The 15022-nt window shown below is 38.9% G+C and overlaps 1 protein-coding gene across 1 annotated transcript; it reads right to left on the reverse strand.

Annotated features, from left to right (window-relative positions):
* Positions 1-860: 860 nt before the first annotated feature.
* Positions 861-1750, reverse strand: LOC124737689. Its single transcript, XM_047248597.1, has 2 exons — positions 1585-1750; positions 861-1198 (listed from the first exon to the last, which is right to left on the reverse strand). Exons 1-2 carry the CDS (start codon positions 1748-1750, stop codon positions 861-863), a joined length of 504 nt encoding a protein of 167 aa, XP_047104553.1.
* Positions 1751-15022: the final 13272 nt, after the last annotated feature.

Raw genomic sequence — 15022 nt, forward strand, 5'->3', positions numbered from 1 at the left:
ATAAAATGATACTTTATATCTGTATTCTTTGATCTAGAGTTTATTACCAGATTCTTGGCTAACTGAATGGTTTCTTTATTATCTCAACATACTGTAAATGACTTTATAGCACTGCTTGGATCTACTTCAGACACAAGTTGTCTTAACCACAGTAAATCTTGAACAGTTGATAAATGGAAATGCCGTGTGGCTAGGGCCTCCTATCAGGTAGACCATTCACCTGGTGCAAGTCTTTCGAGTTGACACCACTTCAGCGACTTGCATATTGATGGGGATGAAATGATGATGATAAGGACAACACAACACCCAGTCCCTGAGTGGAGAAAATCTCTGACCCAGCCAGGAATCGAACCTGGGCCATTAGGTATGACATTCCATCACGCTGACCACTCAGCTACCAGGGGCGGACGAACAGTTGACGCCAGGGCCATATATTCAGCTTCACAAGTAGAAAGTGCAATAGTTTTCTACTAGACCACAAAATTAAAGAGTTTTGCAATTTATACATGAATCAGTTACAGAGTGTCTGTCATTGATTTTATCTCCCCAATCTGCATTGCTGGAGACTATTATTTCTCTGTTACCATCTCTAGAAAATTCTAGCTTGTAGTTCATGGTTCCCTTTAAATATATGAACAATCTTTTTATTGACAATCAATGAATCTTTTTAAAACAATGATTATATCTGCTAAAAAGATTTACAGTGAAACACATGTCAGGTCAGGATATTTGGATTAGTTATAGAACACTTCCTATTGCTTCTTGATATGGTACCTTGATATCACTTGCTTCGACTGCTTCAAAGTCCAAATCATGGTCAAATGGTGTTGACAACATTTTGCTTCACTTATTACAAATTTCTACAGACCTTTTTTTGCAGAGGATTTCTGTGAGATCCAAATTTTTCCTTTGTCATGATCCCATGTAATTACCATGCTTAGGCTTTGGCCTATCTGTCCTAAATATTTTATCTCAAAAAATATATTCAGAGAACTTTTGAATTGATCCAGAACAGCTCTGTCATTTGAGAATAATAGCATATCATTGACAAATGAAGCTATGATGACTAGTTTGGTGCCACCTCTGTGAGAATTGATACATGGATCAATGTTTGATATGTTCAGTTTCAGTTTTCTTAAGACCCCATCAAATTTTTGATTCAAATTCTTACAGCTTGTTTGAGTCCATAAGCAGCTTTCTTCAGCCTCCACACTTTTCCAGGAGTTGCAAAATTTTCTGGTGGAATGATATAAATTTATTCATTTAAATCTCCATAGAGATAAGCAGTAGTGATGTCAATATGGTTGATTTCCAAGTTCTCTAGAGATGCCACAGACATGAGATATCTAATGGAGGCACACTTGACCACCACTGGTGCAAAGGTTTCCTGATAAGCAACACCTTGAACTTGAGTGCATCCTTTTACAACTAGGCGTGCCTTAAATGTTGCTGGTGTACTGCTAGTTCCAGGCTTTATTTTTAATACCCACTTAGTCTTGAGTGGTTTGTCCCGCCTAGGTGGTTCCACTTCTTCAAGTGGGTTATTACAAACTAAACCAGAGATGAGAATTATTTCTTCATTGCTTTTTTTCCTTTCTTCTTTATTTGTCACTTCCAAGACTTCTTTGACATAAATATCTTCACTTGGAGTAGTAAGTAACATGATCAGGCCATGTCTTGGGTTTTGGTTCTCTGCTTGACATTTGGGGTGTAACCTCTTGAACAACGTTTTGATTGTCGTGACCCTCATCTTGAGCTTCAGTTTCATTATCACTGTCTTCTGATTTATCTTCTTCTTCAGCTTGTGAAGCATTGATGTCTTGAAGAACAGCTTCTTGCTCCAATCCTAAGACATTTGTGGTCTTAGGTTCCTCCATCTTTGAGCTTTAACACTCCCATCCTCCAGGAATTTTACATCCCTGTTAACAGTTATGTGGCCAGTCTTCCTATTGATGAATCGATAGCCATTGGTTGTCTGACAGTATTCTACAAATATCAACTTCTGTGACTTCTTATCTCACTTCTTGTGATGGGGTTTTGGAATGTGAACCATTGCACTGCAGCCAAAAATTCCCAGATGTGATAAACAAAGGTTCCTCCTATGCCAAAGTACATATGATGTCTTCTCTCCAAGTGTAGTGGATGGTGAACGATTTGATAGGTCTGCAGCTGTAGACACAGCTTCCGCTCAATACTCCTTCGGTAAGATAGCATCGAACATCATGATACGAGCCTTTCTGTCGTCTTATTTTCCTCTTTCTGTTTTTGCCAGTAGTTTCACTTTGTATTCACCTTCTCCTTTTTACCGTAATCTGCTATACTATTTTATCCCGCCTATATATATACTAAATAATACGTAACCCACTTCCAAACCATAACCAAAAAAATTTTTTTGCCGCTTTCAGCACTACCGCCGCTATAATATCCACCGTTTCTAGTTCACAAACAGCTCCTTTCACCTTTTAAACAACCATTTCGGCCGGTTCTAATAACTTTCGCTTTATTTCCATTTCCGTTTTTCCCACATCACTTATAATTTTTAGCCGCTTCCCACAGGTTTTAACGTCATTATTTCTTCGTCAGACAATTGTTAGCCTCATTTTCATAATCTACCACCACAATACCACTCCTTTTAATATACTACACGCAGTTTTTTCGAAATTTTCCCGAATTTCTCCGTCCTTTAACGTGTTCTGGCGGCAACACAACCACCTAACCTTTATGCACATCGTTGTCTACCAACCCAAGTCCTACATAGCCCAGCTGTAACCAACACCTTTTTCGCCTTTTTTCATTCCAGATCTCCAGTTACTTCCCGGTTCACCTTTATCTCTCCCCATATATTTTTATTTTCATTTTCATTTCACCTCATGTTACACTTTCCACCTTCTAATACCATGTCACCCTCACAACACCCCCACAACGACCCCATTAAGTTTTATTTACATTCCCTCCACAAACATGCCTTCGTCCTAGCCAGATTACGCTCCCATATTCTCTTTTCTCAGGCTTGTCTGACATTTGGCATCACCCCCAAAGGCCTCACACTTAAAGTTCCCATGTCTGGCTGCAACCCTTCCTTCCATCAGTCCCTATACCAGTTCCAAACTGAACAATCCATTGCCCTCACCCACCTAATCCTTCACCTACACATCAACTCAGCCAATGAACACACCTGTCAACTCCTATCCTTAATAAAAGTCCTTAATCTTTCCTCTCCCACATCCACACCGGCTGTTCAGAGCATCCTCCTACAGGCCAACCGTAAATTAGAACAGCATGCCACCCTCCACCTCAAAAAACTATCCAATCTCCTGGTTTCCCACCTCCGGAAAGGCAACTCACTCACCCTTCACAACCTTTCCAGCAAACCTCAACCTCCTCTCATTGCACACAAACCCAGTCTCTCCCATCTACTCAATCTCCCACTTCCAGCTCCACTCCCTCCAAAACCTCAAAAGTCTGATCAACACAATCTGGAACCACAACACCCTAATTCAGTAGTTAACCTTTCCTCCAAACCTCTCTCCCAATCCGAAACCTCTGTCCTATCCAAAGGCCTCACCTTCAGCCCCACTCCCAGATTCAACCAAACAGCCCTCGTCAAAGATTTACTGTCCTACACTCGTACTCTCTGCTGGAGGTATCACTTTGCCACGAAGAAAAATGATCCTAATCCTACTCCTAATGATCCGACTCCTCAAGACACCATCCAAATTGAACCCTGCCTGGAACAGTTCCGTCCTCCGTCACAGCGGGACCCACCTCCTCTTCCTCAAAATCACCCTCTCCAAACCTTCCAGGAATTTCTGACTTCCAGCCTTGCATCTCAATCCTTCTTAAAAAACCTTAATCCTACACCCAACATCACCACTGCTGAAGCCCAGGCTATCCGTGATCTGAAGGCTGACCAATCCATCGTCATTCTTCCGGCGGACAAGGGTTCCACGACCGTGGTACTTGATCGTCGGGAGTATGTGGCTGAGGGACTGCGTCAGCTTTCAGACAACACCACATACAAAGTTTGCCAAGGTAACCCCATTCCCGATGTCCAGGCGGAGCTTCAAGGAATCCTCAGAACCTTAGGCCCCCTGCAAAACCTTTCACCTGACTCCATCAACCTCCTGACCCCACCGACACCCCGCACCCCTACCTTCTACCTTCTTCCTAAAATCCACAAACCCAATCATCCCGGCCGCCCCATTGTAGCTGGTTACCAAGCCCCCACAGAACGTATCTCTGCCTACGTAGATCAACACCTTCAACCCATTACATGCAGTCTCCCATCCTTCATCAAAGACACCAACTACTTCCTTGAACGCCTGGAATCCTTACCCAATCTGTTACCCCCGGAAACCATCCTTGTAACCATTGATGCCACGTCCTTATACACAAATATTCCGCACGTCCAGGGCCTCGCTGCGATGGAGCATTTCCTTTCACGCCGATCACCTGCCACCCTACCTAAAACGTCTTTCCTCATTACCTTAGCCAGCTTCATCCTGACCCACAACTTCTTCACTTTTGAAGGCCAGACATACCAACAATTAAAGGGAACAGCCATGGGTACCAGGATGGCCCCCTCGTACGCCAACCTATTCATGGGTCGCTTAGAGGAAGCCTTCTTGGTTACCCAAGTCTGCCAACCCAAAGTTTGGTACAGATTTATTGATGACATCTTCATGATCTGGACTCACAGTGAAGAAGAACTCCAGAATTTCCTCTCCAACCTCAACTCCTTTGGTTCCATCAGATTCACCTGGTCCTACTCCAAATCCCATGCCACTTTCCTTGACGTTGACCTCCACCTGTCCAATGGCCAACTTCACACGTCCGTCCACATCAAACCCACCAACAAGCAACAGTACCTCCATTATGACAGCTGTCACCCATTCCACATCAAACGGTCCCTTCCCTACAGCCTAGGTCTTCGTGGCAAACGAATCTGCTCCAGTCCGGAATCCCTGAATCATTACACCAACAACCTGAAAACAGCTTTCGCATCCCACAACTACCCTCCTGACCTGGTACAGAAGCAAATAACCAGAGCCACTTCCTCGTCCCCTCAAACCCAGAATCCCCCACAGAAGAACCACAAAAGTGCCCCACTTGTGACAGGATACTTTCCGGGACTGGACCAGACTCTGAATGTGGCTCTCCAGCAGGGATACGACTTCCTCAAATCCTGCCCTGAAATGAGATCCATCCTTCATGAAATCCTCCCCACTCCGCCAAGAGTGTCTTTCCGCCGTCCACCTAACCTTCGTAACCTGTTAGTTCATCCCTATGAAATCCCCAAACCACCTTCCCTACCCTCTGGCTCCTATCCTTGTAACCGCCCCCGATGCAAAACCTGTCCCATGCACCCTCCCACCACCACCTACTCCAGTCCTGTAACCCGGAAGGTGTACACGATCAAAGGCAGAGCCACGTGTGAAAGCACCCATGTGATTTACCAACTGACCTGCCTACACTGTGATGCATTCTATGTGGGAATGACCAGCAACAAACTGTCCATTCGCATGAATGGACACAGGCAGACAGTGTTTGTTGGTAATGAGGATCACCCTGTGGCTAAACTTGCCTTGGTGCACAGCCAGCACATCTTGGCACAGTGTTACACCGTCCGGGTTATCTGGATACTTCCCACCAACACCAACCTATCCAAACTCCGGAGATGGGAACTTGCCCTTCAGTATATCCTCTCTTCTCGTCATCCGCCAGGCCTCAATCTCCGCTAATTTCAAGTTGCCGCCACTCATACCTCACCTGTCTTTCAACAACTTCTTTGCCTCTACACTTCTGCCTCGACTGACATCTCTGCCCGAACTCTTTGTCTTTAAATATGTCTGCTTGTGTCTGCGGGTGTGGATGGATATGTGCGTGTGTGCGAGTGTATACCTGTCCTTTTTTCCCCCTAAGGCAAGTCTTTCCGCTCCCGGGATTGGAATGACTCCTTACCCTCTCCCTTAAAACCCACTTCCTTTCGTCTTCCCCTCTCCTTCCCTCTTTCCTGATGAGGCAACAGTTTGTTGTGAAAGCTTGAATTTCGTGCGTATGTTTGTGTTTGTTTGTGTGTCTATCGACCTGCCAGCGCTTTCGTTCGGTAAGTCACCTCATCTTTGTTTTTATATAAAATTATAATTGCATGTATATATAGGTCTCCATCTGGCAATTTTAACTGTTCTCTGAAAGTTTAGAAAATCTTCTGAACTGTCTAAATAATCAGACAAAATACATAATTGTGGTTGGGGATTTCAATGTTAATTTTGAGGACAACTGTAAAATAGTGCAGAAACTGGTTAATCTACTAAAAACATACAATATGGACATATGTGTAGAAGATACCACCAGATAATGCAGCAAAAGTGAAAGTACTATTGACCAAATATTTATTGACAAATCAAATTGTGCCTTTAAATCTGATGTATTGGATACAGGTTTCTCTGATCATCAAGCAGTTAATTTAACTTTAAGGAACTCTCGGAAAAGTGACAACAGGAGGTATATTGAGAGAAGATTAAGTAATGGTGACAGCATTAAGTCTTTACTCTCATGTAAAAAATGTAAACTGGAACATGGAAACCAACTGTTCTGTAGATATAAAATTCAACAAGTTCTTGTCAAATTATAAAATGGAAATTAAATTAATGGAATGAAAATAAACAAAAAATCAAATTCATGGATAACTAGTGAAATCAAAGAGTCATCAGAAGGCCTTAGAATGCCACATAAGTGTGCTAAGAAAAATACTACCTTGAAACCATATGTGAAGTGCTGTAGGAAAAAGTGCAGGGAAGTTGTAATTGCTGCAAAAAAAAAAGCACAATGATTCATATATCAGAAAGGGTAACAACAAAATGAAGTCACTGTGGAAAGTTTTTAATAATCATACAGGAGAACATGAGAATGCAGGTTATAAAATCACCATAAAACACATAAATGAAATTGTTGATGATCCACTTCTAATGGCTAATATATTTAATAATCATTATATTAAAGTAGCCCAAAACTTAATCACAACTAAATATAATCCAAAGACAAAGGTAATAACTTCAATAAATGAAAGGACAATAACACCCAAAGAAGTACAAATGGCTATCAGTAAACTAAAGAGTAAAATGACCTGCGGATTTGATGGTATCAGTGACAGAAATATTAAATATAGTACCGATAATGTTGTCTCTTGACTTGTGGACATAATCAATGACTCCTTTGTAACTGTCGTGTTTTCAAGTAAACTTAAGCAGTCAACAGTAATACCAGTTTATAAAAGTGGTGACAAGTTTGACATCAAAAATTTCAGTCCACTATCATTATTATCTGTATTTTCGAAAATAATTGAAAGAATAATGTATGACAGATTACTAGACTTCCTAAACAAAAATAAAATTCTTGTAAATACACTGAATGGTTTCAGAAAGGGCAAATCTAACCAAATGGCCCTCTTCAATTTCCTAAAAATTGTTTACAAAGCTATTGAGGACAAGGAACTAATCTGTGGGTTGTTTTTAGACCTTTCCAAAGCATTTGCTCTTGTAAATCATAATCCTCTACTGTTAAAACTGTATAATTATGGTGTCCGTGGAGTTTTCAAAGAGTGGTTCAAGGCATATTTAACTGATAGGAAACAAAGAGTGCAAATTTCTCATGATGGGAATGTGTACCATTCTGAATATAAAAGAGTTAATTAGGAGGTGCCCCAGGGCTCTGTCGTGGGTTGGCAGGAGAGCCAAGACCATGTTATTAGAGGAAGCCGAAAGGCACGCGTTTTAGCTCACGCAGGCTGGTGTGAGGTCTGGAACAGGACAAGGAAATTAGAATTTAGAAAAACGGACATAGCTGGTGGAATGGTTAACTTTAATCCATTAATATGAGCGTCGCTCTTGACGGTACATGATTACATTATCAATAGTAACTGGTACTGGCGCCTTGCTAGGTCATAGCAAATGACGTAGCTGAAGGCTATGCTAACTATCATCTCGGCAAATGAGCACGTATTTTGTCAGTGAACCATTGCTAGCAAAGTCGGTTGTACAACTGGGCGAGTGCTAGGAAGTCTCTCTAGACCTGCCGTGTGGCGGCGCTCGGTCTGCAATCACTGATAGTGGCGACACGCGGGTCCGACGTATACTAACTGACCGCGGCCGATTTAAAGGCTACCACCTAGCAAGTGTGGTGTCTGGCGGTGACACCACAGGCTCGTTATTGGGACCATTGTTATTCTTGGTTTTTATCAATGACCTATCACAACAGTTTTCAACAGCTGATACTATATTATTTGCTGATGATACAAGCTTCGTTATAAAAGAGAAGAATGATCAAGAGATGCAGTAAAAAATTGACATAACAGCAGAAGTGGCAGAACAGTGGCTTAAAAATAACTATCTAGTTGTCAATGACAAGAAAACTGTATCGATGCACTTCAACCACATAAGGACCAATGTAAAATTCACATGATCAAATAGCCAAATTCAGCAAAAGAACCACATAAAATTTTTAGGATTATGGGTGGATGAGCATCTAAGATGGGGAAAACATGTAGAAATGCTTAACAAAAAAATTAAGCAAGTACTGTTACACATTAAGAATGCTTAAAGACCGCTGCAATACCAAAACAGCATTAAGTGCTTATTATGCATACGTGCATAGCCTACTGAGGTATGGTATAGTATTCTGAGGAAACACCTCTTTTGCAAAGCAGTCTTTTAAGCTTCATAAGAAAGATGTAAGATTAATAAGTGATGTTGATCACAGAGCATCACGTAGAGGTACCTTTAACGAATTAAAAAGCATGACCTTACCATCTATACCTATATTTGAAAGTATCAGCTTCTTTAAAAATGATCAAGTTTTAGCTTTGAATAATGAGATCCACAATTATCAAACAAGGAATAGGGATGACTATCATATGGTTGTGCATAGAAAATCAATATATCAGGACAGTGCTGTTAACAAACCAAAAGTTCTTTACAGTGCATTGCCAGATAACATCAAAAAATACCAAACATTAATACATTTAATAGAGAACTACAAAATCTACTAATAAATAACAGCTTCTACAGCAGAAACGAATACCTGGAATTTTGCTCAAATCTGTAGGTTTGCTTCATAACTCCCTAAACAAAAATTCATAATCATCAAACTATTCCTAGATAAAACTTAATATCTTTAATCCACATATGTATCTAATTATGCACCTAACTTCTGTGAAGTATGTATCTATACCTATTTAACTAAAGTACTGGTATTTAATACATTTAGTAAAAGCAAACAAGGTGTTTTGCTGGCTTTTATTTTATCTGTATGTGCGTATATCATTTTATAATCTAATTAAGCTGAATAATGTTTTGTTATGCAGATATGTTGATAGGAATGATAAGATTTTGTACATGATGTAAATATATAATATTTTATACTGTTTTGTATTCTGACAAGTCCAATACCATGAATGTGATAACATGGGTGCTAAATAAATAAATAAAAACAAATAAATCCTTTCTGTGACCCTGTTTAATATCAGCAACAAGAAAAACTTTCTTTTGTTCTGTCTGTTTCCTAAACACATATCCATCATTGTTTTTTTTATGAGCTTTCTCCTTTTCCATCTTTGCTAGAACAATATTTAGCAATATGATTCAGTTGTTGCACTTGTAGAATTTAATAATACATTTTGTAGTCCTCTTCTTATTCGTATGTATAGCAGATTCTTCATTCCCATTTGCTTCTTCGGGTTTGACATCTTGCAGCAGTTTGCACAAACCCCAGAATACATGGGCATGAAAATTTACAACACGCTAAAAAAGAAACAAATCCTCAGCATGTAGATGGGGCAACTAAAACCAAAACTATGACAATTGTTAGTACAGAAATGATGTTATTCCTCAGAAGAATTTCTTAATGATAACATGCCAATCTGAGCAAGAAAGCAAGTGGCTGAAACGATTTGTTAATTAAGCTTAGAATTCTAATAATTATTCTCTCTTTTTACAGTAATACTGTTGTTACGCTACACACAGTCTCTGTAAATTATAAATTAAAAATTATTGTTTCTGTGATACACATAAATTGTAATTGCAGTATTGACAAGTCCCCTGTACATTAAATCTTGTGATGTAACTCTGTTTGTTTTCAGACAATACAAATTCTGATTCTGATCCTCAGTTTAATAGAATCTCCCGTGATACATGTGCCATTGTTTTCAAGCACCATGTCATAGTCTGATACTTAATAATAATAATAATAATAATACTTTATTTGACATTTAATCAATCAATGCATTTGTATAAAAACAGGTTACATTTCTCGATACATAGCACAACAACACATTCTTCTGAACATGTCATTGATTAACAAAATGATTAAATTATAAATGAAATGATTTGCTTAACATTATTTACATATTTTTTCTAAGATCTCCTTATTATGCATGTAAGTATGGTATTCTTCTAATGTGTAAAATGGTTTTTGTAACAGGAATTTCTTTAACTGAAATTTAAGCTTCATTGTGGGGAGGGTCATAACTTTACTGGGCAGTACATTGTCTAATTTTAAAGGTGCATATTGTGGACCATTTTCATAGAGTGCTGTTCTGTGGCTGCTGAGGTACAATTTCTCTTTATTTCTGATACAAGTTAGAACAAATATTGGGCTGCAGTCTTTTAACAAGTAATATGGCTTTTAAAACGTACATGTTTACTACAGTTAGTACACCAGTTTTTGGAAACAAGCCGTGACATGATTCCTTATATTTTGCTCCACAGATGATTCTTATAGCCCTTCTCTGAAGTAGTGATAGCTTATTTAGATTTGCTTTGGTTGCTGCTCCCCATATTTCTATTCTGTAATTCATGTGAGAGGAAAATAGAGCATGGTATGCAGTCTTTAGGACAAGAGTGTCTTTGCAGAACTCGCTAATCATATTAATTGCAAATATATTCTTCAACAACTTACATGCTAGAGTGTCAACATGTGTGTCCCACTTTAGATTTCTGTGAATGGTTAAACAAAGGAATTTTACACTAAACTCTTTTTTACTAATTCATTTCCCATGTATAGTTTAATTTCCTCGTTAAAACTACTGTTGTTAAACTCCACGAGACGTATTTTATTACTGCTTATGTTTAAGTGGCGTTCATTTAAAGTACTGTACAAATTCATTTGTCACATTATTACAGTGGGTCTGCATGTTCTTGATGACACTTATTATCTCTTCAACTAATTCAGCAGCTTCTGTGCTGGTTGATTTACATTTTAAGAACCCACTTTGATTTTCAAACATTAGATTGCCCATCTGGAGAAAGATTATAATTCTGCTGTATATGACTTTTTAATTTATTTTGGAAAATACTGGGAGTATTGAGATTGGTCTGTAGTTTAGAATTTTGAGTTTTCTTCTTCTTTAAAGATTGGTGTTACCTGAGTTATTTTTAGTCCATATGGAAAGGTGCTTTATTCTATTATATCATTTACTGCTACAGAAAAGGTACACAGAAACTTTTTCTCCACAGTTTTAATACATTAATACTGGGGCCATCATGTCCTGTGGGACCGGAAGATTTTAGAGAGCCAATGATGTTAATGATGCAGTGTGGTTTCAGTTCTCTGAGACTGCAGACATGTGTGCAACTTGCGTTCAGTCTTACACCCTAAAAATATTTAAGTATTTGGAAATATCTTATACAGTACTATAGTAATATAGGATTACAGTACTAAACTAGTGCTAATATTTCAAAACTGAAAATTTAATCATTTATAAAGATTTTTAATATTAATCTAAATTCCATTATTAAGGCTAGAGTGTCTTTCAAAAGGTGCAAATGTCGACTGTCTGACTGGATTACTGAATATGAAGTTGTTGATGACTGGTCAGATATCCAATTCATCCAAAACATCTCAGTGGGCATGAAGAACAGCCAAGTTGTTCAATCACTTCTGTCCCATTGTTGATCAGCGATATGCCGTCATGATTGGAACTGCTTAGGGAAGCTTAATGCACTTCACTACTTCACATAACATTGCTCCAACTGCAGGGTCTTATGTAATGTACTTTCTTACACCACACATGTTTTTTAAGACCAGTTGTTCTTTATTAGTGATATCAGCTAACATATTCAAGTGTAAGCACAGTCTCTCAATGTCTAGGTCATTTTTGTAAAACTAAGTTCATTTTTCCAAATTTGTTTCATCTGTGTTTACTAAAAGAAAGCACTCTTGTTCAACTGCAATGACCTGTGTGAGTCCAGTTGAAGCAAACTGCTCAGTAATGCAAGACTGCACCATTTCACAAACTTCAATGTAAATAGCTTTGCAGTATTCTTTTGGGGTTTTGAAAGTGTGTGGTGAGCTGGCTTCACTGTTTTCATACTTCTTTGATATACTTCGATTCTGAGGAAGCAAAGGATCATCAACTTGTGAAGGTTTTTCTTTTAAACACAATTCCCAAAAGTGTTCAAAACTATCACACCTTCCATTCAATATACAAATCAAGCCCTCATATATATTTTTCAGGTCAGTAACACTTAGATGAGGGAACTGAATTTTTTCATTGACATCCTCTACTGGGTTCATTGCATGGCAATGTTGTTGTTGTTGTTGTTGTTGTTGTGGTCTTCAGTCCTGAGACTGGTTTGATGCAGCTCTCCATGCTAATCTATCCTGTGCAAGCTTCTTCATCTCCCAGTACCTACTGCAACCTACATCCTTTTGAATCTGCTTAGTGTATTCATCTCTTGGTCTCCCTCTATACTTTTTACCTTCCACGCTGCCCTCCAATGCTAAATTGGTGATCCCTTGATGCCTCAGAACATGTCCTACCAACCGGTCCCTTCTTCTAGTCAAGTTGCACCACAAACTTGTCTTCTCCCCAATCCTATTCAATACCCCCTCATTAGTTATGTGATCTCCTCATCTAATCCTCAATATTCTTCTGTAGCACCACATTTCGAAAGCTTCTATTCTCTTCTTGTCCAAACTATTTATCGTCCATGTTTCACTTCCATACATTGCCACACTCCATACAAATACTTTCAGAAATGACTTCCTGACACTTAAATCTATATCCGATATTAACAAATTTCTCTTCTTCAGATACGCTTTCCTTGCCATTGCCAGTCTACATTTTATATCCTCTCTACTTTGACTATCATCAGTTATTTTGCTCCCTAAATAGCAAAACTCCTTTACTACTTTAAGTGTCTCATTTCCTAATCTAATTCCCTCAGCATCACCTGACTTAATTTGACCACATTCCATGATCCTCGTTTTGCTTTTGTTGATGTTCATCTTATATCCTCCTTTCAAGACACTGTCCATTCCGTTCAACTGCTCTTCCAAGTCCTTTGCTGTCTCTGACAGAATTACAATGTCATCGGCGAACCTCAAAGTTTTTATTACTTCTCCATGAATTTTAATACGTACTCCGAATTTTTCTTTTGTTTCCTTCACTGCTTGCTCAATATAAAGATTGAATAACATCGGGGATAGGCTACAACCCTGTCTCACTCCCTTCCCAACCACTGCTTCCCTTTCATGTCCCTCGACTCTTATAACTGACATCTGGTTTCTGTACAAATTGTAAATAGCCTTTCGCTCCATGTATTTTACCCCTGCCACCTTCAGAATTTGAAAGAGAGTACTCCAGTCAACATTGTCAAAAACTTTCTCTAAGTCTACAAATGCTAGAAACATAGGTTTGCCTTTCCTTAATCTAGCTTCTAAGATAAGTCATAGGGTCAGTATTGTCTCACATGTTCCAATATTTCTACAGGATTCAAACTGATCTTCCCCGAGGTTGGCTTCTACTAGTTTTTTCCATTCGTCTGTAAAGAATTCGCATTAGCATTTTGCAGCTGTGGCTTATTAAACTGACTGATTGGTAATTCTCACATCTGTCAACACCTGCTGTCTTTGGGATTGGAATTATTATATTCTTCTTGAAGTCTGAGGGTATTACGCCTGTCTCATACATCTTGCTTACCAGATGGTAGAGTTTCATCAAGACTGGCTCTCCCAAGGCCGTCAGTAGTTCTAATGGAATGTTGTCTACTCCCAAGGCCTTGTTTTGACTCAGATCTTTCAGTGCTCTGTCAAACTCTTCACGCAGTATCATATCTCCCATTTCATCTTCATCTACATCCTTTTCCATTTCCATAATATTGTCCTCAAGTACATCGCCCTTGTATAGACTCTCTATATACTCCTTCCAACTTTCTGCTTTCCCTTCTTTGCTTAGAACTGGGTTTCCATCTGAACTATTGATATTCATACAAGTGGTTCTCTTTTCTCCAAAGGTCTCTTTAATTTTCCTGTAGGCAGTATCTATCTTGCCCCTAGTGAGATAAGCCTCTACATCCTTACATTTGTCCTCTAGCCATTCCTGCTTAGCTGTCAATCTCATTTTTGAGATGTTTGTATTCCTTTTTGCTGCTTCATTTACTGCATTTTTATATTTTCTCCCTTCATTAAATTCAATATTTCACTACTTCATCCTTCAAAGCTACTCATTCTTCTTCTACTGTATTTATTTTGCCCATTCCTGTCAATTGTTCCATTATGCTCTCTCTGAAACTCTGTATAACCTCTGGTTTAGTCAGTTTACCCAGGTCCCATCTCCTTAAATTCCCACCTTTTTGCAGTTTCTTCAGTTTTAATCTACAGTTCATAACCAATAGATTGTGGTCAGAGTCCACATCTGCCCCTGGAAATGTCTTACAATTTAAAACCTGGTTCCTAAATCTCTGTCTTACCATTATATAATCTATCTGATACCTTTTAGTATTTCCAGGGTTCTTCCATGTATACAACCTTCTTTCATGATTTTTGAACCAAGTGTTAGCTATGATTAAGTTGTGCTCTGTGCAAAATGCTACCAGGCGGCTTCCTCTTTCATTTCTTAGCCCCAATCCACATTCACCTACTACATTTCCTTCTCTCCCTTTTCCTACTACCGAATTCCAGTCACCCATGACTATTAAATTTTTGTCTCCCTCCACTATCTGAATAATTTCTTTGATTTCATCAT

This window comes from Schistocerca piceifrons, chromosome 1 (genome assembly GCF_021461385.2).
Source record: "Schistocerca piceifrons isolate TAMUIC-IGC-003096 chromosome 1, iqSchPice1.1, whole genome shotgun sequence".
Lineage (NCBI taxonomy): Eukaryota > Metazoa > Arthropoda > Insecta > Orthoptera > Acrididae > Schistocerca > Schistocerca piceifrons.

Bases quoted from the DNA above. Each gene is read 5' to 3' on its own strand.
- LOC124737689 (XM_047248597.1), bottom strand. From the start codon at position 1,750: ATGAGGGTCACGACAATCAAAACGTTGTTCAAGAGGTTACACCCCAAA. The intron at 1,199-1,584 runs GCAATGAAGAAA...TGGAGGCTGAAG, and splicing joins TAAAGAAGAAAGGAAAAAAA to AAAGCTGCTTATGGACTCAA.